Here is a 25960-nt window from a genome sequence, read left to right as displayed (position 1 = left end):
TAGGGTAGATACCGATCGTTAATTGTTGCAATTTATCTCGAGTATAGTATCGGGGAACACATTTAGAACTGGCGTGGATGGAGTTTCCAGTTCTGGCAGCATCTGATTGTGCTAGTGTGTGAGTGAGTGACTTAGTGAGTGAGTGTGCCAAGAATGTGTTTGTGAGTGTGTGCGTGTATGTGTGTGTGTGTGTTTGTGTGCGTGCGTACGTGTGTGTGTGCGTGCGTGCGTGCGTGCGTTCATGCATTCGTGTGTGTATATATGTACGTACGTGCGTGTGCGTGCGCGTGCGGGTGCGCGTGCGTGTCTGTCTGTCGTTTCGTCCGAGTCTGTCTGTTTGCCTGTGCAGTACTGTGGCTAAGCGCGTGCATCGAGCCGTCATAAAGACTGGAATGAAACTGCAGGTTCTGTCAGCCGCCAAGCTGGAAATTACGGAGTCAACAACAACTGCCTATAAAATCGAAGTTGCGTGCGTGTATTGCCACCTTTCTAAGTGTAAACTTTACAGTTAAGTCCTTTGAGGGCCCCAAAGGGTTTAAAATCGTGATCGTGATTGGCGTTTTTTGACCTTTCTGTGACCGTGATTGCCGAAATTTCCATTTCTGTGATCGTGATGGGACTTTGCCCGTGATCCGTGATGACAAAAAAAAAGTCTCGTGATCGTGATCGTCATTTGTTTTCGTGATCGTGATGGGCATTATTGCAAAGCATTTTATTTTCAACGTACATTTTTCACAGCTGTATCACTCTATGATCCTCTATTCGTCAAGGTGTTCGTGATCGTGAAAACAAAAATCAAGGTAACTGTGATCGGGAAAGCTAAAATGTCCCTTCCCGTGATCGTGATGATACCCCCCCCCCCCCCCCCTTTGGGGCCCTCTCCTTTGGCCGTCAATCATAAACAAATATCAATGACATTCTTGATTTCGTTTATTCCTATTACAACAGTGTGTGTGTGTGGGACCATCACAGAGAACATTTTCTTTCTGATATTTATTTTTAAGCAGGTCCCCTGTGACGTATAACGCCCAATGACGCGATCAATCAGTGTCAAATTCCTTGGGTAGTTTCCGATTGCAAGCACTTAGGTTATAGTTGTTTTTCTCGCAATAATGTGTCCCTTCTAAACAAATAGCCTTCATCAAGTTACCCTCTAGAGGGAAAGTTAGAACTCAAAGAATAAAAGGGCAAGGCATTACATTATTTATTACTTTGTCTGCGGATTCCTTGGAAAGGGTGCGGTGACTTGATACGGGTAGCATGTGTTTTTGTTAAGAAACGTACAGATAACATTTGAATTTCCCTTCGGACGTTCAACCTTTTTTGACCCAAAATTGCACACCACGAATTAGACTTGCGGTCTTTCAGCTTCAAAGGGTTGCGTGTGTGTGTGTATGTTATTGACTACATGAGTTGGGTATTTTAAGTTCATGAAGGCTTCAAGATGATATAATTATATCTCTACCACGGAAAGTAAATAAGACTTCCATGGAATTTGCAAATACGGCCAAAAGGATATTAATAGAGAATACAACATGGCTTGCTGTGTGGTACCAGGTGCATTTGACCTCTTGACCTTATTTACATAACACGCACACGTGTGACGATATGGTTTAGTTGTCGTATGGGCGGTCTCTCTCCCGTATGTAGGATAAACTGGTTTAAAATTCCGCAAAAATTACCAAGAGGAAGAAACTTCCATTCAAATGGTCCGTCCGAATGCAATTTGTCTCTGACAAGGCAACCCGTTGGAAAACTATAGATTAACCAGGTGGCCTTTGTCTCTGCAATGCTAACAATATAAGATGTTTGGTGGCTTGTTGACAGACCAGCTTTTTTGTTGGTCCAAGGGGACCATATCGTCTTTTGTTTCATCTTTATCGACCAAGGCCGAAGGCCGCGGTTGATAAATATGAGACAAAAGGCGATATGCTCCCCGAGGACCAACAACAAAGTGCTGGTCTGACAACAAGCTACCAAACATCGTTTTTGTCATCATTTTGGTTGTGCAACAAAATGCACAATAACCCACAGGGAGACGAACTTTTAGAATCCAACTCCGGGCCACAAAGCATCGTCACAGTAGCACGAGATAACACGTCAAACTTGTATGTGACGTCAAACGTAGCTTGTTGACGCTTTTCTTCCAGTCTGAAAATGTACAGAGCTGCGATCATACCTGTGAATTCAGTAAGTGTTGAGAATATTTCTTTTCTTTTAAGTGTTTATGACTTTTCGTTGTGGATTTTGCGATTACAGAGATAAGTTGCAAATTGACCATGAGTCGCCGCGGTAATTATCAACATTGATTGGGTCTTTGAGAGTGAATGCTTACAATCGTTGTCCTCGGAAACACAAATCCAAAGCCACGATGGTTCCACACATCAAACAATCAGCCTGATTGGCTTTTACTTTGACAATCCACGTTTCACATGAAAGCTCAAACCCATTCACCACCTCGAGTTATTGCATGGGGAACATGAGATTTATTTACCAGGTGTTTGTGAAAATGCTGACAATACAAAATGGTCATGTTTCCCATACCAAGACAATATAAGATGTTTGATGGGTTGTTGACAGACCAGCTTTTTTGTCGGTCCGAGGGGGAGCATATCGTCTTTTGTTTCATATTTATTGACCAAGGCCGAAGGCCGCGGTCAATAAATATGAAACAAAAGTCGATATGCCCCCCGAGGACCGACAAAAAAGCTGGTCTGTCAACAAACCACCAAACATCGTTTTTGTCATCATTTTGGTAGCGCGAAAATAATTGCATCATCAACAGAGGGAGCCATGAGTTGAAACGCGAGTTTGGTTTTGAAAATACTGTTTTGGGGGCCCCACCACGCTGTTGCAATCACTGAAGGCAGGCGCGAGAGAGAAGGCGCTACACATACAAGTGAAAGCGAGTCAAGGAGATCTGTGTATTAATTTGATGACATGTTGAGACAAGTATGTCAGGTTTGAGGAAGAAAAGTTCTGTAGGTTCCGACTAACTGGATGGTGTGTGAATCCAGCAGTACGCGTCTTCGACTTTTGGCCGACAGCGGCGTTTCATTGCAAAAAATGACCTACATTTTGCATTTGCTTGCGATGGGATTGCCCCGCTGTTTCGAAGAGTTGCTTGTTTGCAGCACTGTCAGCGTTCGTGACATCTCTTAGCAGATATGTGGATTAAACGTGCGACGAATCGAGAGCAAGGAATAGCAGAAAGCAAAGATGAGTGAGTCGCTTTTCTCTTGTTTTCCCTCTTACCTGTGGGTGGAATATATTTGTGCGTACAGCTGCGATGTGTTTTTATCCCCAGGATTTCAGTTGTGTGGTGTGGTTATTGTTTTGCTCGTTTCTACGATACCCACGCCCAAACCTGACCCCCCCCCCCCCCTCCGCTCAACCGCCAACCAGACACATCAATGATAAAACGCCCCCCCCCCCCCCCCCCCGCCCCCATTGCGAATGACCCGCATATCACACACACCCGCCCCCCTCTCACCCGCCCACCACACAGATCAATGATCAAACTCGCCCCTCTCCCAATACATACAAAGAGGACGAAAAACTCTGATTTACACTCGTGTAACACTAACAAGAGAGTCTTTAATTGCATGAATGAGATGAGACCATTTTCAGTTTTAACAGAGTTAACAATAAGTTGAATAACATTAACAGTTTTAGCACAGTTATTTACAAAAGCAACAACAAAAATGGAAAACTAATTAACACATCAGTCTATGAAAGTTGAAACTCACTTCACATTAGTTGAAACTAAGTTTGTTTTTTGTTTTTTAACTCCATTTGGTAATGGATCATTGCATGGATGTGTGCATATCATTTGCAATTGGAGTTCGAGATGAGAAAGGTTTTTATTTTCTCATGACAAACTGCACATTTGAAAAAGAGCAGTTGTTGAAAATAAAAGGCTGAGCTTGGTTCTGTTGCTGCTGTTGAGAAACAAGGTGAACCGGGGTTGTTGGAGGCAAGTCAAACTCCCCGAAGAGTTCGTCCAGGTCAACCCCCCCAATTTCCTGTGAAATGATGTCATCATCTCTGAAAAACAAAGTCCCGCAAATGATTTGACCGACAGTACTTTATTCAGCAACATGAATGTTTATAGGTACCACAAGATTGAGATGTTTTTCTTTATTAACAATATGCATTTCTGTTCACAGTTCAGTTCTATTTCTAAGCTGTTATTTGCATTGCTTAAAAAGTTTAACTTAAAACTAAAAGTTTAAATGTTATGGATTTCTTGCACACAATCTGCTCTGCAATCATACTATTCCTATGAGTCATAATTATAGTGCATGGTATTGGTATGGGTATGGTATTGAATAAGTTGCTTACCATACATTTGTGTGAAAGAGGGAAAGAGAGGTGAACTTTGTTGAAGAGGCTGGTGGTCTGAAATATTGTATTTTTCAATCTGTTTTAGTGTGTCTGGTTTTAGTGTATTAGATTTGGTTCATTTTTTTTAATCATTTTGGTTTGCTGGTTTTACTTGTATTAGTTGTAAGATTTGATGATTTTACCCATTATTTTATATGATATATTTTTAAGTGTGTGGGGTGTCAATGTGTGTGGGGTGTCAATGTGTGTGTGTGTGTATAATTTGTGTAATTTGCTTTTTGCTTGCTGACTCAGTGACTGTTCCAAGTCAACTTTGGCTTGGTGAGTCATGTTTTACCTGACTAGTAGTGGTTGGTGCTCTGCTGCAGTCAAGGAGGCTGCTCTTGTAGATGGCAAGGATCTGTTGATAGTTTCATGTTAACAATAAGTTACCGCCACAGGATGCAATTTAAGGGTATCATTGCTAACTAAGACTCACAACATACTATATATACTGACTTTCACAGTGTTTGTCTTTGTGTGTCTGGGTGTTTATGTTTGTGAGTGTTAAATGTAGGGACACAAATGTGTCTTTTGCCTGCTGAGTCAGTTACTGTATGTTCCTAGTCAACTTTGGCTGTGGTGATTCTATGTTTTACCTGACTGGTAGTGGTAGTTGGTGCTCTGCTACAGTCAAGGAGGCTGCTCTTGTAGATGGCAAGGATCTGTTGATAGTTACATGTTAACAATAAGTTACCGCCACAGGATGCAATTTAAGGGTATCATTGCTAACTAAGACTCACAACATACTATATATATATATATATATATACTGACTTTCACAGTGTTTGTCTTTGTGTGTCTGGGTGTTATGTTTGTGAGTGTTAAATGTAGGGACACAAATGTGTCTTTTGCCTGCTGAGTCAGTTACTGTATGTTCCTAGTCAACTTTGGCTGTGGTGATTCTATGTTTTACCTGACTGGTAGTGGTAGTTGGTGCTCTGCTACAGTCAAGGAGGCTGCTCTTGTAGATGGCAAGGATCTGTTGATAGTTACATGTTAACAATAAGTTACCGCCACAGGATGCAATTTAAGGGTATCATTGCTAACTAAGACTCACAACATACTATATATATATACTGACTTTCACAGTGTTTGTCTTTGTGTGTCTGGGTGTTATGTTTGTGAGTGTTAAATGTAGGGACACAAATGTGTCTTTTGCCTGCTGAGTCAGTTACTGTATGTTCCTAGTCAACTTTGGCTGTGGTGATTCTATGTTTTACCTGACTGGTAGTGGTAGTTGGTGCTCTGCTGCAGTCAAGGAGGCTGCTCTTGTAGATGGCAAGGATCTGTTGATAGTTACATGTTAACAATAAGTTTCTGCCACAGGATGCAATTTAAGGTATCTTGCTAACTAGATTTCACAAGATGTGTACATGTGTGTTATGCCCACACACATTAAGACTGTAATCAATTGAAACCAAACTGAACAAAAGAAAAGTTACTTTATCATATGTGGAAAGAACAGGACTCTTTTTACCTTGTGTGTAGGTCTGATTCAGCAAACATGTCACCTGGTGCTTCAGAACTTGTGACAGTAGCAGATGGCCTGTAGAAAAAATTTAAGAAGATTATTGCTTTATAATAACTGACTAAGTTTATGTAGTTTTTACAGGTGTTTGAAGTGTGCTTTAGTTTTTATTTTCATAACTTAATTGTCTCATCGCTGGGAAATGTGGGTTGCTTTCCACCCAGTGGAAAGCTAGCAGCAACAGAGTCGCACTACCCAGGTGTATGACAGTATGTGTGTTTAGGTGTAATCTGCTACTTATGGCAGAACGACCGAGGTCTTTTATGGGCCAACAAAATGTAACTGTGTCCCTCCCGGCCCGCATTCAAACATGTGACCATACACTGATACAGTCACAAGTCCAATGATCTACGAAGTGAGCTATTGGGGCCCCGGTTAAGAATATTTGTGGGTGAACTGTAGAGTATGTTTATAAACAATTGTGGGTGTGTTAGATTTTTAAATTCCTTCTACATATGGACTTTTTCTTTATTACCTGTTTTGCTTTGGTTGTTGTAGAGCAGGGTTGTTGCCATGGATGGCTGCACTTAAGCAGTGGGCCATGTGACCTTTGTCGCTGTTGCTAACACGCTGGTACTGGGCCAGGCTGGAGACGCTCTTGTGGCCGGAGACTGCCATGATGTGGCCAGCTGGAAAATTGGCCCTTGCCAGCATGGTGATGGTAGAGGTCCTGATACTGTGGTTTGTGTATCTCTCGGACAGGTCACATTTCTCGGACAGATCGCTCATGAAGGTTGCTAGCTTGTGCTTCCCAATTGGCGCATTATAAAACCATACTTGGTCTTGTGCTCCAAAAGAATCTCTGGGTCGCTGCCAAAGCCTTTCACACCCAGGGTGGAGCTTCTTGATGTACTTGTCAAAACTTTTGACGGGACATAACAGAGAACCTGGGATCTCTGGCATGATACCGGAAAATATTTCCTTGTCATTTTGTCGTCTGTTTTTCATGAGTTCGTCTTCAACTTTCGTGACAAATTTACGTCCAAATTCATCTTCCATAATTTTGAAGGTTTTTTTGGACATTTTTGTCATGTTTTCTTCACCTCGCCTGCAAAAATACAGTCGAATGTCCATTTGGACTTTGTTTGCAAGTCCATGAGGGGTGTCTGAGGAAAACAACATGTGGTTGTACATTTTTTGCAGGTCATCTCCATTGATTTCGGGATAGTGTGTGATCTCACCTTTTCCCATCTGCTTCAGCTCTCGCATCGCTGTTCCAAAGCTCACGTTTGCTCCTTTAAAAGAGCTGTCTCTGAGGATGTCAATGTTCTTCTTTTCTTTTAAGAAACGGCTGATCCCATAACGCAGGGAGGACAAAGTGGTACTTTTGTAATGGCCCCCCGTCTCATTTCTCGCGTCAATGTAGAAATGGGCTAGTACCTGATTGAGATGCTCATCGGGGAACATCTCGAAGGAAACTTCTTGTCCCGTTTCAGCCAGGTAGGATCGCAGCGTTTTTACAGCTACATCAGTGGCCTTGTTAGTGTTTGCGGGCGTGAGCAATTTTTTCTTTGTCTCAATTTCTTCGCCAGTATGGGATGCAAATCTTTTTGTCGCCATGATTGCGTTGATAGCTTAAAACGCAGACGATCATTGTGTCATAGGTCACCGTTGTTGTTTTTTTTTGTTTTTTTGTAATGCACCATTGTAATCTTGTCAATAAATGTGTCTCTCCGTTACATCGCCCTCCCATCATGCCTCCCCATCTCTCTACCCCCCCCACCCCACCCCCCCTTTTTCAGTGGTAACAATTTCTTTGACGCGATCGAGTTCGAGCGTTGAACCCATGTTTGGGTGAAAGGTCACAGAAACTTCGTGTTGTGCGGCGACGGAGTTTCGTTATAGATCTGGTTTCTCATTGACTCTTTATTTTTCCTCGGATTTTTCACTCTTCTTGCCTGGCTTTGTCAGATGTGTGCATTTCTTGTTGGTATGTTCTTTGCGTTGTATTTGTTGTTTTCTTATTTGCGCTTAGTTTATAGATAAGTCTTGGCGTAGAAATCTGCTGCACGGGTCAGAATGTCAGGGGTCAATCAGTTTGACTTACCGTCTCCGATCGTCTGCGACTCGAAACAGAGATCTTTATACACACACTCAGTGACTTTGTAAGTGGACAAAATATATGGCTAGGTTTCATTTGTTTGCGAGAAAGCCTCAATTTACTTCCTTTCATATCGTAGTGTTTTGTTTTGTTTACGGTTATGGTCTTTCGTTTTGGAAGCAGTGTTCAGGGAAACGCCAATGAGAAGAGCCGATGAACCCCCGAGCGTTTCTATTGGGTTTGGTTTTGAATATCCATGTAACCTGCTTTCTGTAACTATGGTAACTGGGGATTTATTCCCCGGGGAACATGAGATTTATTTCCCAGGTGCTTGTGAATGAAAACTCGTGAAAATGATGACAACAACTCATGTCCCCGCAGTAAGTAATTTGATCACAATAGGTCTGCTTGATACAATTTCACAGTAGGGGGGGGTCACGCAGATCCACTGATGTGATAATGTAATGTGCAAGCCAGAACTGTTGAAATCCAATAAAGCTATCATATGGATCGTTAATCAAATAGCTTTTTAGTGCATGACGCGATCTAATGTGCGTGCAAATCAAAACACGTGTCTAGACACCGTAATGCTAGCTATTAGGCCTATTTGTGATCGTTTCGATTGTCGTCTGACAAGACACAGATATCGTGCGCGATTGTGTGTGGCTGAATAACAAGATAGGGTATTCTAGAATTACAAATGGATGATATTGGACATTCGGTAGGAAAAAGACCACACACAAAACGAATCGTAAGTTATTTTCTCCCCCCTTACTTTTACACGTCAACGGATGTTGCCGTTCTCAATGTGCATCGTAATTTTAGAGAGAGAGAGAGAGAGAGAGAGAGAGAGAGAGAGAGAGAGAGAGAGAGAGAGAGAGAGAGAGAGAGAGAGAGAAAGAGAGAGAAATCTGAAGTCTGAAGTCTGAATGTTTTAATGAGTAGGCCTTGGGCCCTTTTCATGGAGATGAGCACATCTCATGCACCAGCATTCAAATGCACATAGTAAACAAAAACAAGAACATCCTACTCATTATATATATAATCCTATTCCAAGAGAGAGAGAGAGAGAGAGAGAGAGAGAGAGAGCTAAAGAGTAAGAGCTAAAGAGAGAGAGAGAGAGAGAGAGAGAGAGAGAGAGAGAGAGAGAGAGAGAGAGAGAGAGACAGAGACAGAGAGACAGAGAGACAGGGACGAGGGCGCATGCGCGAACTTCACATTTTCTGGACGTATTCATTTTCTACATGTTTACAACTGCAAAATAGCAACATAAACTGCAGGACATTTTGACTTTTTGGGGGGTCTTCAGGTCTATTATAAATTACTTTACTTTCGGTAGCGAGAAAAATGTGAAGTATAATTGAATACATGAGCATCCTAAACGCACTGGACAAGGCTGTTGGTAATTGCGTAATGTACCGATATACCGGGTTGACACATTATTTAGACACGGACACTTTTATTTTATTTTCTCTCAAATGAGAAATTCATGTGTAGTGTGCGTTTACATATATACAACACAACATCAAAGAACATACGACATAACAAATTACAACATTAAACAGTAACATTCAGTGTGCGCGCACTACACAAACAATTCAAGGCAAAATCTGAACACCCCTCCATGAAAAGGAAAGCGAAAGCGAGAGCACTCATTTCTTTACGACCAAACATGTTCTGTGTTGGCTTTACTTGCATTGGTTTATGTCGGTCTCAGTCCGTGTACTTTGGCTACTATCAAGCACCATTGCATATGTGAAGGTTTATGTCGGTCTCCGTGTACTTTGGCTTCTTTCAACCACCATTATATATATATGTGAAGATTTATGTCGGTCTAATTGTACTTTGGCTACTGTCAAGCTCCATTCCATATGTGAAGGTTTATGTCGGTCTCCTTGTACTTTGGCTACTGTCAAGCACCATTGCATATGTGAAGGTGTATGTCGGTCTCCGTGTACTTTGGCTACTGTCTAGCACCATTATATATGTGAAGGTTTATGTCGGTCTCCGTGTACTTTGGCCACTGTCAAGCACCATTGTATATGTGAAGGTTTATGTCGGTCTCTATGTACTTTGGCTAATGTCAAGCTCCATTGTATATGTGAAGGTTTATGTCGGTCTCTATGTACTTTGGCTACTGTCAAGCACCATTGTATATGTGAAGGTTTATGTCGGTCTCTATGTACTTTGGCTACTGTCTAGCACCATTATATATGTGAAGGTTTATGTCGGTCTCCGTGTACTTTGGCTACTGTCAAGCACCATTGCATATGTGAAGGTTTATGTTGGTCTCCATGTGCTTTGGCTACTGTCAAGCACCAGCTCGTATTTGAGGTCATCCGCTGACCAGTAATATCCATCAGAGCTGTAACCTAATTGAAAAGGCAAACCGTCGTGCGCAGTTCTTTAAAGGTCGCGGTCTTCAAAGCCTTGCGTTATTTCTTACAAAGTGACAAAGTGATTAGTACACAAACAGACAGGAGAAGTCGTGTCGAATTCTGCTTAATTTACTAATAGAGATCTATGTTGAAGACACCGAGACTAACTTTGCTCTCGAAATGTTGTTGCATGCACATACACCATCGCCCTTGTCTTAATTACAATCCACCGGGTAAAACAATTGACAAAGTTTTTTTTTTAAACGAGAGAGCTACTTCCGGTATTCGTCTATTCAGGCAGTCTTCAGCGCTATAACGTTTTTATCCGTTGCCTCATCAGCCGACAGCCGCGGAAACTTCGGTCTAGAAGCAGTGCCTTATCACCTTCAACCAGAACTTCTTTTTTTCCCTTTCGCGATTTCAGATCGCATCCTGGCGAGTTAAGGTGAATGCACCGCGTTGCCAATGTGCGTGTGTGTGTGTGTGTATGTGTGTCGGTGGGTGTGTATGTGTGTGTGTGTGTGTGTGTGTGTGTGTATGAGTGTGTGGTGTGTGTGTGTCTGTGTGTGCGTGCGTGCGTGTTTGCGTGGTGTGTGTGTGTGTGTGTGTTTGTTTGTCATACCCCCCACAAGTCGACCAGACCTACCCGTATCAAGGACAACGACTGGTGACATAAGAACACGCCCCGACAGCCGGTGAGCTGACTAAAGATAGGAGATCTTACAGGGGCAAAGTGCGTTCATCTAATCCGCCAGGAGACGATCTTAGATTGCGAGAGGGAAAAGAAGTTCGGGTTGAAGGCGATAGGACGATGATTGTACACTAAAAGTTCCGCGTCTGCCGGCTGCTGAGACAACAGTTGAAAACGTTATTTGGATAAAAAGGAAGTAGTGCTGAAGAATACCTGAGAAGATGAATACCGGAAATGGAATATCGGGTTTTTACGTGTTGTTACGTTTTGACTAAATGTTTACCGGTAGACTGGGAATGGAGACGCAGGTAATGACGTGTGTGTGTGTGTGTGTGTGTGTGTGTGTGTGTGTGTGTGTGTGTGTGTGTGTGCGAGTGTGTGTGTGTGTGCGTGTGTGTGTGCGTGTGTGTGCGTGTGTGCGTGTGTGCGTGTGTGTGTGTGTGTGTGTGTGTGTGTGTGTGTGCGTGTGTGTGTGCGTGTGTGTGTGCGTGTGTGTGTGCGTGCGTGTGTGTTCGTCTGTGTCTGTGTGTGTGTTTGTGTGTCTGTGTCTGTGTCTGTCTGTTTGTCTGTGTGTCTGTCTGTTTGTCTGTGCCTCTGAGACATGCTATCACAGCAAGCGGAAGTATCCAGTTACCCTTATCTCTAGGCTGATCCGTGCAACCTTTCCAGATATGCGTGACTTGATAACATTTTCCCCCAAACGGAAATAATTTGTTTTATAATGTGGTACTTGATGCACAAATTATCCCAACATACACAGGCTGGAGGAAAATGTAACAGCCCTATTGACATTTGTTTTGCTGTTTCAAAACTCGCAATGTAAGGGAGAAGAAGAAAATAACTTATAATAATAATAATAACAGGACATTTTTAAGTGCCTAACCTATGGCTCTAGGCCCTTTACAAAAGAACATATACAGAAATAAAACAATTAAATGTACAACCTACATAAAACAATTAACCATACGGACAAAAATCACCACATGTACTGTTCGATTCGCTTTTGTTACACAATTTAGTATTTGAAAGAGGTATTTTGGGTCTTTTCTTGAGGAAAAAAGGTACATTTAAATGTTGACGGGTCAGAGCGGGGGGATGGGTGGGGGGGGGGGCTTTCGGCGGAAGCAAGGACCCCTCCCCCCAACCCCGCAGACTCATCCCTGTGCACATAAGTGGGTGCGTACGTGTCAGGGGACGACTGGAGGGCGTCTTTGCTTGCGTGTCTGCTTGTCTGTGTTTGTAAATACGTGCGTGTGTTTTGCTGGCTGGCTGACAGTGTGTTTCTCCGACAGAGAAGAAACGAAAGGCACAACAACAAATCCCCGCAGCCCCAAGTTTCAAATAATCTGTCGCTTGTTTCACATATCGCTTTTGTGGCCTTACTCCTCCCGAATGTCCAATATCATCAAACTAGCAATAATGTACGTACACATGATCAGTTAATATTTTTTCAGATTTCAATAACACAACATGGAAATCTGAAAGAAAATATAAGTTACATTAATAAATCAATTACTCTCTACTTCTAGGTTCAAGGACGATATGACCTCACTATTAACTCATCCTTACATGACCTTTAACTTTCAAAATGAGGGTAGGGGTACAGGGACTTGACGGCCGGGCGGGGGGGGGGGGGTGAAGGAGGCGTTCGGGAGGGGAGGCGTTTCCCCCCGCATTCTAACACAATTTAGTATTTGAAAGAGGTATTTTGGGTCTTTTCTTGAGGAAAAAAGGTACACTGATTTAAATGTTGACGGGTCAGAGCGGGGGGGGGGGGGGGGGGTGGGTGGGGGGGGGGGGGGGGGCTTTCGGAAGCAGAAATCCCGCAGACCCATCCCTTCGCACGTAAGTAGGTGCGTACGTGTCAGGGGACGACTGGAGTGCGTCTTTGCTTGCGTGTCTGCTTGTCTGTGTTTGTAAGTGGGCCCCTGTGCGTACGTGCGTGTGTTTTGCTGGCTGGCTGACAGTGTGTTTCTCAGATAGAGAAGAAGCGAAAAGCACAACAACAAATCCCCGCAGCCCCAAGTTTCAAATAATCTGTCGCTTGTTTCACATGTCGTTTATCTGCGTTTATTACGCGGCCGAGACGCAAGAGAAGATCTTATTAAGATTTGTCGGAAGTACATTAAGTAGAAGTAGTTAACGACATTTACCTCTAGTCGATGCGCGGTGATACAATTGCTCATCGGCCTTTTCCCCCAAAATAGAATATGTAGTTCTGGGAAATAGTTCACTGGAAGTACTCATGGTTATACAAGCCTTTGATCAATTCCATCTTCAACACATCACTCAAAACCTTTGGAATGAAGAGAAATGAAATGAAATAAGAGTTCAGAAAATAAAGAAAAAATTGAAATATTTAAGAAAATGCACTTGCCTGCTAAGCGATTCGAACGCGTGACCGGCCACCGGAAGAATATGGCGATCGGGCGCCCTACCGACTGAGCGATCCCGACTCACTGTCTTTAGGTAAAAAGAGAAGTTTTGACTTCGAGTATTACACGCGAGTTTTTGAGCGTGGGGACCAGTATCGACTCGTCGGTTTCCGAATCGCTGCGTTCGTATGTATGTACTTTACGTTCTGACGATATCATTGTTCGAGGTAAATTTAACTGATAGCTGACCCTATGATCCCGTTCACTTCGTATCAGTTTGGAACGCAAAATCAAGTAGCATTAATTTCAAGTGTGACCGACATTATGTTGGCAGTCCAGCTCCAAAATGCCGTAAGGCGCTGACGACATTACACAATGGGATTTCCCCACCCAGAATTCCAAACGGTTTGGAGATTTTGAAGATTTCGTTCGGGACGATGACGCACTATGGCCGGTTTATTATATAAAGAGAAGCGAGCGGTTAAGAACAGGCGTCGACAGAGCCAATGAAGGGCTATTAATACAAACCTAAAAGATCATATACCTGTGGATTTATATAAACATTCCTGAGACCCCACCATGTGCGTTTCTGAAAGATGCAATCTGCATCCGTTCTAATCAGCACTAGGGCACGGGGAGTCTATATGTGAGTGTGTGTGCGTGCGAGTGTTTGCGCTCGCGCGCGCGCGTGTGTGTGTGTGTGTGTGTGTGTGTATGTGTGTGTGTGTGTGTGTTTGTCTGTCTGACTGTGTCTGGTTGTCCATGTGTGTGCGTGTGGGTATGTGAGCGTGTTTGGGTGTTCCGACTGTAGACCATTTTCCTACTGTCCTACTTTACTTTTTGATTTCATGTAATGCTATGAAAACTAAACGCATGACGTGAACAACGTGAAAAAGTGATTATATTTGCTTTTTTTTCTCCATTTCTTGACAAGGTCGAATCCTAGTTCTCACAGAAACGTCACTCTGTAACACAGAGCCGTCATAACAAGTCAGGGTATTAAAGAATGCTGTCATTTTGGGAGTCACGCTGTTACTGAAACAGTTTCAGTCAGACCGTTCTGGTAAATAGGGAGAAACTGACCTGTAACTGAATGACAGCCTGTAGGTCTGACCAAGTGCCGATTATATTTCCAATACAGTAGAAACCCCTCCCCTTCACGACCTCCAGAAATCTAAGAAAATCAGGACTTAAAATTAAGGGAGGGAGTCGTACAATGGGGGTGCTTTCACAGAGGTTACGAACAGGAAGTCTGAGAAAACAAGGGAGGGAGTCGTACAATGGGGGTGCTTTCACAGAGGTTACGAACAGGAAGTCTGAGAAAACAAGGGAGGGAGTCGTACAATGGGGGTGCTTTCACAGAGGTTATGAACAGGAAGTCTGAGAAAACAAGGGAGGGAGTCGTACAATGGGGGTGCTTTCCCAGAGGTTACGAACAGGAAGTCTGAGAAAACAAGGGAGGGAGTCGTACAATGGGGGTGCTTTCCCAGAGGTTACGAACAGGAAGTCTGAGAAAACAAGGGAGGGAGTCGTACAATGGGGGTGCTTTCACAGAGGTTATGAACAGGAAGTCTGAGAAAACAAGGGAGGGAGTCGTACAATGGGGGTGCTTTCACAGAGGTTACGAACAGTAAGTCTGAGAAAACAAGGGAGGGAGTCGTAAAATGGGGGTGCTTTCACAGAGGTTACGAACAGGAAGTCTGAGAAAACAAGGGAGGGAGTCGTACAATGGGGGTGCTTTCACAGAGGTTATGAACAGTAAGTCTGAGAAAACAAGGGAGGGAGTCGTACAATGGGGGTGCTTTCACAGAGGTTATGAACAGGAAGTCTGAGAAAACAAGGGAGGGAGTCTTAAACTGGGAGGCCTTAAAAGGGGCTTTTACTGTATTATCAACCGTTAACAGACAAGAAGTTACCGGTTAACATTATTCCTGAGTGCGTACCGTACATGTGTTATATTACGTCCCAAGATGCGGAAGGCACAGGACCATGGACTTGCTGAAAGACTGAAATGTCCGCTGTTCCTTTCATCATACTTTACATCTTCTTCGCGTTTGGGGGAAAGTGACAAAAACTTGCGAAAATTGCCGACATATGTTTCCGTCCGTTTTGACAAAATTGCTGAAAAAAATGAAAGCTAGCATCACCCTTCTGTATTTACAAACACTGGAAACCTCTCAACATTCGTTCCCTCATTTTTGCCATGATAGAGCCTCAAACAGATGTGAGATAGGGGTGTATTAGCCTTATGTGCACCTGTGTTCTGTATCAAAAGTCGGAATTCCCCGAGAAATCCAAACAACTTTTTTTGTATTAATCCGTCTTTCTGAACATTTATGTTACGTTCGTTCTTTCTTTGCTTCTGCCGTATGCTGGTTTCTTACTGTTTGTCTTTCATTCTTTCTTTCTTTCTTTCTGCCAATCAATTTTTTTTTTTATCTCTTTGTTATGATTTTTCTTTTTTTTTCTTTTTTTCTCGTCAGTTCTCATTTCCTTCCACTCTTTCTTTTCTTTCGTGAATGTTTATTTTTCTTTCTTAGTTGTATTCCTTCCTTCCTTCCTTCCTTCCTTCCTTCCTTCCTGCCTTTTCTCCTTCCTTATGCTGGTGACGTGAGTTTGCTCACAGACCAAATAGCCTGGACCGCCAACTCGTCACGTGACCCTTCGAGGTAACGACTCTCGACTTTCAGGGGCGCGTCGCGTCCGGTTTGAAAGGCCAGCGATTCGAAGACAGTGAAAAGAAAGCACGCTCCAGTTATTTGTGACAATGAACTGGATTTTCCAAAACTCCAAACTAAACTTAACTTCTTCTTCTTCTGCGTTCGACGGTCGTGTCTAGGGTACTAAACTTAACAAAACTCATCGAAAAACATGTTCCATATTCACTTTTGCTGAGTTTATTTTAGCATTTTCAGAACTTACCTCGGCAACTTCGTCCATGTTTACAATCGACACCGGATATCACGTCCCCCTGGTTTCTGAAAGGCTTGTAAGCGTAGGTTCCTAAATGCGAGAGGCCGCTACCTCGTAATAGAGAGAAAGAGCGGAGAGAGAGCTAGTTGTCGGTCCAGGATAATGGTCTATGGTTTGCTGAAATATTTCGCCAAATGTAGAACCGCAGTTTTTTCCAAACACGCCTTTTCATTTTTGGTGCAAGAAGCGACCTTTGCTTTCTCTGTTCACTTTTTTTTTTTTTTTTTTTTTTTTTTTTTCCTCGCGCATGTCTGTCTCGGTATTTGGTTCACCGAGATTTTCTAGTTCGACGCTTTGCGGTCTGTTTCATCCGACATGGGTGAAATTCTTCGCAGATTCTTAGCAAGAGAGAGAGAGAGAGTGTGTGTGAGAGAGAGAGAGAGAGAGAGAGAGAGAGAGAGAGAGAGAGAGAGACTCGGAGAGAGAGAGAGAGAGACAGAGACAGAGAGACAGAGACAAAGACAGAGAGAGAGGAAGGGGAATGAGAACTCCCAACTCAGAGCTGTATTTCAAGGTTTGATCAAGGTTTAGACGTGGTTTTTATTTGGCTTTAGGTAATAGGGCTTTAAACGTACGACAACAACAAACTAACACACACACACACACACACACACACACACACACACACACACACACACACACACACATACACACACACACACACATACACGCACGCACGCACGCACACACACAGAGACACACACACATAGACACACACACACACACACACACACACACACACACACACACACACACACACACACACACACACACAATGAGTCACTCATATACAACAAACAGTAATCTCCACAGAGCACAAATCAATTGCATCAAGACGAGGGAAATGATAAAGGTTTCTGGCTTAGCCTTTGCCTAATTTCTGCGAGAAATCATTGAACACGGCATTAGCACATTACTTGAATTCAGCATAATCTGTTATTTCCGTTTTTATATTTAGTCAAGTTTTGACTAAATATTTTAACATCGAGGGGGAATCGAAACGAGGGTCGTGGTGTATGTGCGTGTGTCTGTGTGTCTGTGTGTCTGTGTGTCTGTGTGTGTGTGTGTAGAGCGATTCAGACTAAACTACTGGACCGATCTTTATGAAATTTGACATGAGAGTTCCTGGGTATGAAATCCCCGAACGTTTTTTTCATTTTTTTGATAAATGTCTTTGATGACGTCATATCCGGCTTTTCGTGAAAGTTGAGGCGGCACTGTCACGCCCTCATTTTTCAACCAAATTGGTTCAAATTTTGGTCAAGTAATCTTCGACGAAGCCCGGGGTTCGGTATTGCATTTCCGCTTGGTGGCTTAAAAATTAATTAATGACTTTGGTCATTAAAAATCGGAAAATTGTAAAAAAAAATAAAAATTTATAAAACGATCCAAATTTACGTTTATCTTATTCTCCATCATTTGCTGATTCCAAAAACATATAAATATGTTATATTCGGATTAAAAACAAGCTCTGAAAATTAAATATATAAAAATTATTATCAAAATTAAATTGTCCAAATCAATTTAAAAATACTTTCATCTTATTCCTTGTCGGTTCCTGATTCCAAAAACATATAGATATGATATGTTTGGATTAAAAACACGCTCAGAAAGTTAAAACAAAGAGAGGTACAGAAAAGCGTGCTATCCTTCTTAGCGCAACTACTACCCCGCTCTTCTTGTCAATTTCACTGCCTTTGCCATGAGCGGTGGCCTGACGTTGCTACGAGTAAAATGGCATTGCGTTCAGTTTCATTCTGTGAGTTCGACAGCTACTTGACTAAATATTGTATTTTCGCCTTACGCGACTTGTTTTTTCGGCAAGCTTAGAGTGATTAACGCCAGATTCGTTTTAAATCTTTCTCTTACTTTTTTCTTGGCATCGACAACTACTGCAATGAATGAAACCAACGGGTGATTGTGACACGGAACACAGCGACATCGGCCTAATGCTCATAGAACGCACATGAAATCGTATAAATCAAAGTGCAAGGGGCACAAAGAAATGAGATGCAAGAACTTGGTGCCATGAAATATTCAGTAAATCCGTCCCTCTGTGTCTTATTTATGCGCACAAATCTCATCTCCAATTTCCAGTAACCTTGCACATTTTCCGCCAAACGCCTAAAAATGTAATTGGCTTCTATCATTTCAAACCTGCTCCCTCCGCCCTTTTCACGAGGTTAGATTAGCTTATGAGAAAATATACCCCGGATTATGTTTGTTCGAGCTGGGGAATAAGCTGTCAATCTGACGAACATATTTTGATATCACATAGCATAAATAGTAAGAGTTGATTGGCTCCCGCGAGTTGAGCGTATGCCAATGTAGGATTCATCTTTTGCTTTCGTTTTTCATTATCTCAGTCTGTGCTTTTTCCTTCTTTCATTTCTGTTTTTGTTTTTTTTCTTCTCCAGTTCTGTCGTTTTGTCTGTCTGCCGGTCCGTTTATACACCGGCACGGTGGCCTATTGGTCAGGCGTCCGCCCCGTGATCGGGAGGTCGTGGGTTCGAACCCCGGCCGGGTCACAGTCATACCTAAGACTTTAAAATTGGCAATCTAGTGGCTGCTCCGCCTGGCGTCTGGCATTATGGGGTTAGTGCTAGGACTGGTTTGTCCGGTGTCAGAATAATGTGACTGGGTGAGACATGAAGCCTGTGCTGCGACTTCTGTCTTGTGTGTGGCGCACGTTATATTTCAAAGCAGCACCGCCCTGATATGGCCCTTCGTGGTCCGCTGGGCGTTAAGCAAACAAACAAACAAAACAAACTGTCCGTTTATTTGTGATCTTTGCATCAGTCCTATCGACGCGGTTGTTTTTCTCAATACTTCGTGACTGTGTTATAGTGAGTCCTTGCGATTATTCTCTACACACTCAAACACCCTCGCCAAATCTCTCTCTTTCTCTCACCCCCCCCCCCCCCTCTTTATCTCTCTCTCTCTCTCTCTCTCTCTCTCTCTCTCTCTCTCTCTCTCTCTCTCCCCCCTCCCCCGGCCCCTTCTCTCTCTTTCTCTCTCTCTCTCTCTTTCTCTCTCTCTCTTTCTCTCTCTCTTTCTCTCTTTCTCTCCCCCCTCTCTCTCTTTCTCTCTTTCTGTCTATCTATTTATCTTTATATATGTATGTGTTTATGCATGGGTAATGAAGAGTAGTCCCTCATTGGCAAGGGCTGGATGTAAACAAAACAATCAATTTCACCCACAAATATTCCTTCATCTCATCTGATCTGATCTCATCTGATCTCATCCCATCCCATCTCATCCCATCCCATCCCATCCCATCTCATCTTATCCCATCTTATCTTATTGAGGGTACAGAACATCTGTAGCATTATGAGTAGACATTCTGGATAAAAGCAGGACCTGCAAATCACCTCTTCTTGGATTTAAACACAACTTCCACCCTGGTTGATTTTAATCAACACATTTTATAGTCGGATCTTATCCTATCTTACTTGTCTTTCCGACTGTCAGTTCTCTGCCTATGTCTTTCTGCATTGTGTGCGAGATAATTAGGCTGGCCAACCGAGAGATAGTCGGAGAACGACCGAGAGATAGGCTGTTACTGGGAAAATGTAGGCCTATACCACGCAGACTGGGACAAGTCAGAAAAGGTTTGCCATTTCATTCATCTAGGTCGTAGTAGAATTGTCACATTTCTGCTAACTTTTAAACGAGTAACGACACACGAATTTGCGTTGAAACCTTAAATAACAAGAAATTCCTCCGAGGTAGGAAAAACACCCCCGTCCTTACCATTCTCACTGCCACCAACTGAGAAGGTTATTTCCCTTTGACCATTACTATGTCCCTCTATAAGTCCTTGTAGAATCTGAATCCACCAATAACTCCCTAGCCGTGTGTTTGACTGGTCCCAATTTTTGTAAGGACCGTCTCAGGAATGTATAGAACCTGTTCACCAAGTTTGGTGACGATCGGTCCGTTCATTCTTGAGATCTATATGCGAACACAAACAAACAAACAAACAAACACATCGACCGAATCCTGTACACACCCCTATACCGGGGGTGTAAAAACACGAAATGGTGAAGCCTGCGTCTGAACTGGACATATCTTCTGGACAGCTGAGACTCTATCTCTCTGTCTCTCTTTCTTTGTCTCTCTGTCTCTCTCTCTGTCTCTGTCTCTCTCTCTCTGTCTCTGTCTCTCTCTCTCTCACTCTCTCTCTCTCTCTCTTTACGACACACCCAGACACAAATATGCACGCACGCATACAAGCATGTACGAACGCAGGAAGTTGCATGCACGAATTAGCACACACACACACACACACACACACACACACACACACACACACACACACGCACGCACGCACACACACACGCACGCACACACGTGCCTTAAAATACCCTCAAGAGCCCACCCCAATCTACCACCTCCTTCCCTCATCCTGCTTCACCAGTTCATCGACAGGTGGCGCGCTAGTTGAGGGAATTAGCGCGCCCTCTACACCACGTGTACATCAAATCAAGGGAGACTATCATCCTGATTAGCCCCCCTTGTGTTCGGATCTATCGCAGGTTTTTTTACAGCCTTTCCACAACATCACAAGTCCCTGTGCCAAAAAATAGCCCCTTGGAACAAGCGTCGGCGTGATTTAAAGCCAGATAACGTTGCCCTTAGCACTAGGGATTAGTGGTCCAAGTTTCTTTGGTTCATGGGCAAGACTTTGCCAAGATTTTTGCTTGCTTTCGCCAACCGGCAGTAAATTTGTCTTCGGGTAAAGAATTTTGTGTGTGGTGGTTTTCTGTGTATCGGTTGGTGTGCCCTTGGAAATCGATAGCCGTATTTTGTGAAAAGTGATGGGTGCCCATATATTGCCAAAAAAAGGGGGTAGGGAGAGAGAGACAGAGAGAGAGAGAGAGAGAGAGAGAGAGAGAGAGAGAGACAGAGAGAGAGAGGGGCAGAGACATAGAGAAAGACAGACAGACAGACAGACAGACAGACAGACAGACAGAGACTGAGACACAGAGAGAAAGCTTCCGGAGAGAGGGAGAGAGAGACAGAGACAGAGCGAAAGGGAGATAGAGAAAGAAATAGGGAGAGAAATTGAGAGAAAGCGTCGGAAGAGAGACAAATATGACAGACTGACAGACTGACAGACAGGCAGACAGACAGAGAGAGAGATAGACAGACGAGGACATAAAGAATGTGAGAGACAGACAGACAGAGAAAGACAAACATATCTTCTGGAACCCATTAAAACCCGACAGATCTATTTCGGGATTTGGTCTTTTGAATAGTAGTTTAACATCTCTGGTCCCTCTGCATGTGTACCACCAAGGTCATTGCACAGTAATAAGTGTCTAATCACAAGGGACAAAGTAACGGTTCAGAGACCTTTCAGAAAAAGGCTGATTTCTTCATTGTTTTGCCCATCAGGATGTTTGTTTGTTTGCTTAACGCCCAGCCGACCACGAAGGGCCATATCAGGGGCGGTGCTGCTTTGACATATAACGTGCGCCACACACAAGACAGAAGTTGCAGCACAGGCTTCATGTCTCACCCAGTCACATTATTCTGACACCGGACCAACCAGTCCTAGCACTAACCCCATAATGCCAGACGCCAGGCGGAGCAGCCACAATTTTAAAGTCTTAGGTATGACCCGGCCGGGGTTCGAACCCACGACCTCCCGATCACGGGGCGGACGCCTTACCACTAGGCCACCGTGCCGGTTCATCAGGATGTGCGTTGAACGCTCCTAACAGTGGGTTTTTTCTCAAAAACTTCAAAGACTAGGACCAATGCAGTGACTTGCTTTAACCTAATGACCGTATGCACCACCTTAACATGAGTATTCACCTGTGCTGTGTTTGCTGAGGTGCTCACCAAGATGAAGTGGTCTTTTTCCCTTTTGAATTACGCAAAAACCTTACCTTCTGCCAATGTCAGACCCAAATTTCAACGTGTTCAAGAGTGTAACGACGTAATGTATCTTCCCTCAGCATAAGACCCGAGTTTCACCGTATTCAAGAATTTAATGCTTTTTGGTTCTCTTTTTTCTGTTTCTTTTTAAATCGGAAATTCGTCTTGAGCTATAGTATCAGACCCACGCAACACCGTAACCGATTTTTTCTTGCCACGCACATAAAGCCACACTTTTTCTAGCATCAGATTCGATCACCAACCCCCCTATTAGAATCGAGTTTTTTTATTATATTTTTTTGACTTTCTTTTTTTTTTCCATCAAAGCTACAGCTTCAACCAGCTTCAGATTCCAAAACCAAGCAGTTTACCTTCAAGATAAAACCATCGTAATTCGGATCTTTTTTTCCTCCCGGTTCAAAGTTTTTTGTGTGTTGATACTTCCTCTTGCTCATTCCTTTACCTGTCAGCGACAGGTATGAAAGCAAACAGAAACACACTTTCCCCCTGAACAGGTAACCAAGAATGTGAAGAGGTAGGTTGGTATATTGGTAGGTGGGTAAGAATGTGGATAGAGTTGGTGAGGAGGGCGGGGGTGTTGGGGGGACGGGGTGTTGGGGGGAGTGAGTGTAGAGGAAACTGGAGAGAGAGGGGTAGTGAGAAGGATAGGGGGGAACAAGTGAGAACAAAAGGAAGTGAGAGTGGGTTGAAAGATAGAGACGCGAGGGAGGGTAAGGGAGACAGACAGGGAGAGAGAGGGGGGAGAGAGAGAGAGAGAGGGAGAGTAATGAGATAAAGAGTGGGGGGAGGCAGAGATGGGGATGTCAGAGACAGTGTGAGAGGATGAGAGAGAGAGAGAGAGAGAGAGAGAGTGGGAGGGACGAGAGGGGTAAGGGAGAGAGAGAGGAAAAGGAGTTAGACAATGAGATAAATTGGATGGTCGAGGAGGGCAGAGAGTAAGAAGAAAGAGGAACTGAAATGGAAAGAGAAGGAAGAATGAAGAGTCTCTCTCTCTCTCTCTCTCTCTCTCTCTCTCTCTCTCTCTCTCTCTCTCTCTCTCTCTCTCTCTCTCTCTCTCTCTCTCTCTCTCTCTCTCTCTTTCTAAAGAAAACAATAAGGGGATGGAGAAGACGATACAAAAAAACAAATCGCGTAAGGCGAAATTACTACATTTAGTCAAGCTGTGGAACTCACAGAATGAAACTGAACGTAGTCCGCCGCTAGTGCAAAAGGCAGTGAAAGTGACGGAAGTGACGAGCCTGTTTGGCGCGGTAGCGGTTGCGCTGTGCTTCATAGCACGCTTTACTGTACCTCTCTTCGATTTAACTTTCTGAGCGTGTTTTTAATCCAAACATATCATATCTATATGTTTTTTGGAATCAGGAACCGACAAGGAATAAGATGAAATTGTTTTTAACTCGATTTCGGAAATTTAATTTTGATCATAATTTTTATATTTTTAATTTTCAGAGCTTGTTTTTAATCCAAATATAACATATTTATATGTTGTTGGAATCAGAAAATGATAAAGAATAAGATGTACGTAAATTTGGATCGTTTTATAAAAACCTTTTTTTTTTTTTACATTTTTCAGATTTTTAATGACCAAAGTCATCAATTAATTTTTAAGCCACCAAGCTGAAATGCAATACCGAAGTCCGGCCTTCGTCAAAGATTGCTTGGACAAAATTTCAATAAATTTGATTGAAAAATGAGGGTGTGACAGTGCCGCCTCAACTTTTACAAAAAGCCGGATATGACGTCATCAAAGCCATTTATCGAAAAAAAGAAACAAATATCTGGGGATATCATTCCCAGGAACTCTCATGTAAAACTTCATAAAGATTGGTCCAGTAGTTTAGTCTGAATCGCTCTACACACACACACGCACAGACAGTCTACACACACACACACACACACACACATACACACACACACACACACACACACACACACACACACATACACCACACCCTCGTCTCGATTCCCCCCTCTACGTTAAAACATTTAGTCAAAACTTGATTAAATGTAAAAAGAGAGACGAAAATGACAGAGAAAATGAAGGCAAGGGTAGAGGAACTGAGGAGTGGGGTCGGCGGGGGTGCGGAGGGGGATAGAAGAAAATAAGACAGGTAAGGAAAAAGGCGAGAGGTGCTGATAAGACACGATGACAGGCAGGAAGAAAACGCAACGTATGCGCGGCAGGTGTAAAAGAGAATGATTTACGAAACGCGCCTTTGAAGATTGCGGGGCATGGGCCATTCCATTCCCTCGATGTTGCAGTCCATGAGCTAAATTTGACTCAACTTTGAGAAAATACGCGCTGTTTTCTCTATGTGTCTTATGATCTAAATAGTTATACTCACAATTTATTCAATGTTATTAAAGTTGACAATGTACTTAATTTACAATGAACGAAATTAACATTCTACAAAATTAACAATGTACGAAACAAACAATTTTGAGGGAATATGTGAATGTATTCTATTGACTCTATTTACTACCAAATTACATTTTGCATAATTTATAATTTGCGAAATTTGCGAAATTTGCGAAATGTACTAATTTGACTAAGTTTTAAGCAAAGCTGCGCTGTTGTCCCTGGTTTTTTTCTCGAGCTGAATCATATGGTTTACTTACTTATAATTAAAAGAAGTGAGCTGTTTTTTCTGTATGTTGCAGTCTACGATCTTAACATTACTCAGGTTTGAAGAGACCTGCTCTGTTTTGTCTTTCGTTGCTGAAATTGTTTAGTTTTGTGTTTTGGTGCACACACAAAAAAGCGTAGATGGGTGCATGGAACTCCAAACAGTTTTACTGCTTTCTATTTCGGTTTTAAGGGATTTTGATAACGGAGACCTGTTGATCTTACATGCTTCTGGAATGTGATGACTTGCAATGTTTGCACAGAAGACGTATAGATCGAAGCTTCTTTTTTTGTGGCGGGGTGGAAGGGGGGTGCCTTGCTGACAATGCGTGTTTCTGCTCCAAAGTGGATGTGATTTTTCACACACACACACACTCACACGCACATACTCACGCACACACACACGCGCGCGCGCAGTCACAACTCCAAACATTTCACTCATAACAACATAAATGCAGAATCGAACCGCACAAAAAAACCAATACGCCTCTTTGGCAGGCAGCCCCAGATCCTTCATGCTGTCTAACATAAACTGATAAAGTGCATTCGAAGAAGAATACTGACAGCTTACCCCACACTCAGAAGAAGCAGCAGCAGCAGCAGAGCACTTGCTGACAACTCACACAAAAGGCTGTAACAGTGAGGAGGAAGACTGATTCCTGCGAGTTCAAGAAGACACACGGTGCTTCTGACATGAGCTGCCATCGCGGCATTTATGTCCGTCGTTAGAAACCACCCTCCCAATGTCTGAGGTCTCGCTAAGCTGTCAGCATATAGAGGAATGCCGTGAGAAGAGCCTGCAATTGTGTTATGACTTTTTTCACGGTGCTTTGTTTTCCAGGGGCTTGGTATGACTTTTTTCACGGTGCTTTGTTTTCCCGGGGCTTGGTTGTATCTTCCGGTAGTGCATTCCTTGTAGAGACGGTCGCGTAGAAGAAGAGAAGAAGAAGGAGGAGGTGGTGGAGAAGTAATTTTTACGAGGAAGAGGAGGGGGATGAATGAGGAAGACGAGGGGGAGAAATTGATTGATTGATTGATTGATTGATTGATTG

At 43.1% G+C, this 25960-nt stretch overlaps 2 protein-coding genes across 3 annotated transcripts in view; one reads left to right on the top strand and one right to left on the bottom strand.

The window, feature by feature from the left end:
- LOC138976672 (zwei Ig domain protein zig-8-like) overlaps window positions 1–25960 on the top strand; it is a gene marked incomplete in the record, with an annotated part of 297407 nt that overhangs the window by 154790 nt on the left and 116657 nt on the right.
- On the bottom strand, window positions 3514–6660 carry LOC138976615 (uncharacterized). Of its 2 annotated transcripts, XM_070349483.1 has the most exons (6): window positions 6393–6660; window positions 5867–5935; window positions 5610–5675; window positions 4986–5051; window positions 4685–4747; window positions 3514–4047 (listed from the first exon to the last, which is right to left on the bottom strand). In XM_070349483.1, the coding sequence occupies exons 1-6, from the start codon at window positions 6644–6646 to the stop codon at window positions 3864–3866; spliced, it is 702 nt and encodes a 233-aa protein (XP_070205584.1). In that variant the 5' UTR covers window positions 6647–6660; the 3' UTR covers window positions 3514–3863. The 2 variants fall into 2 exon arrangements, with proteins under 2 accessions (XP_070205584.1, XP_070205590.1); XM_070349489.1 differs by lacking the exon at window positions 4986–5051.

This window comes from Littorina saxatilis, linkage group LG1 (genome assembly GCF_037325665.1).
Source record: "Littorina saxatilis isolate snail1 linkage group LG1, US_GU_Lsax_2.0, whole genome shotgun sequence".
NCBI lineage: Eukaryota > Metazoa > Mollusca > Gastropoda > Littorinimorpha > Littorinidae > Littorina > Littorina saxatilis.
The sequence above is the reverse complement of the archived record's forward strand: the minus strand, read 5'-3'. Positions and strand labels throughout refer to the sequence as shown.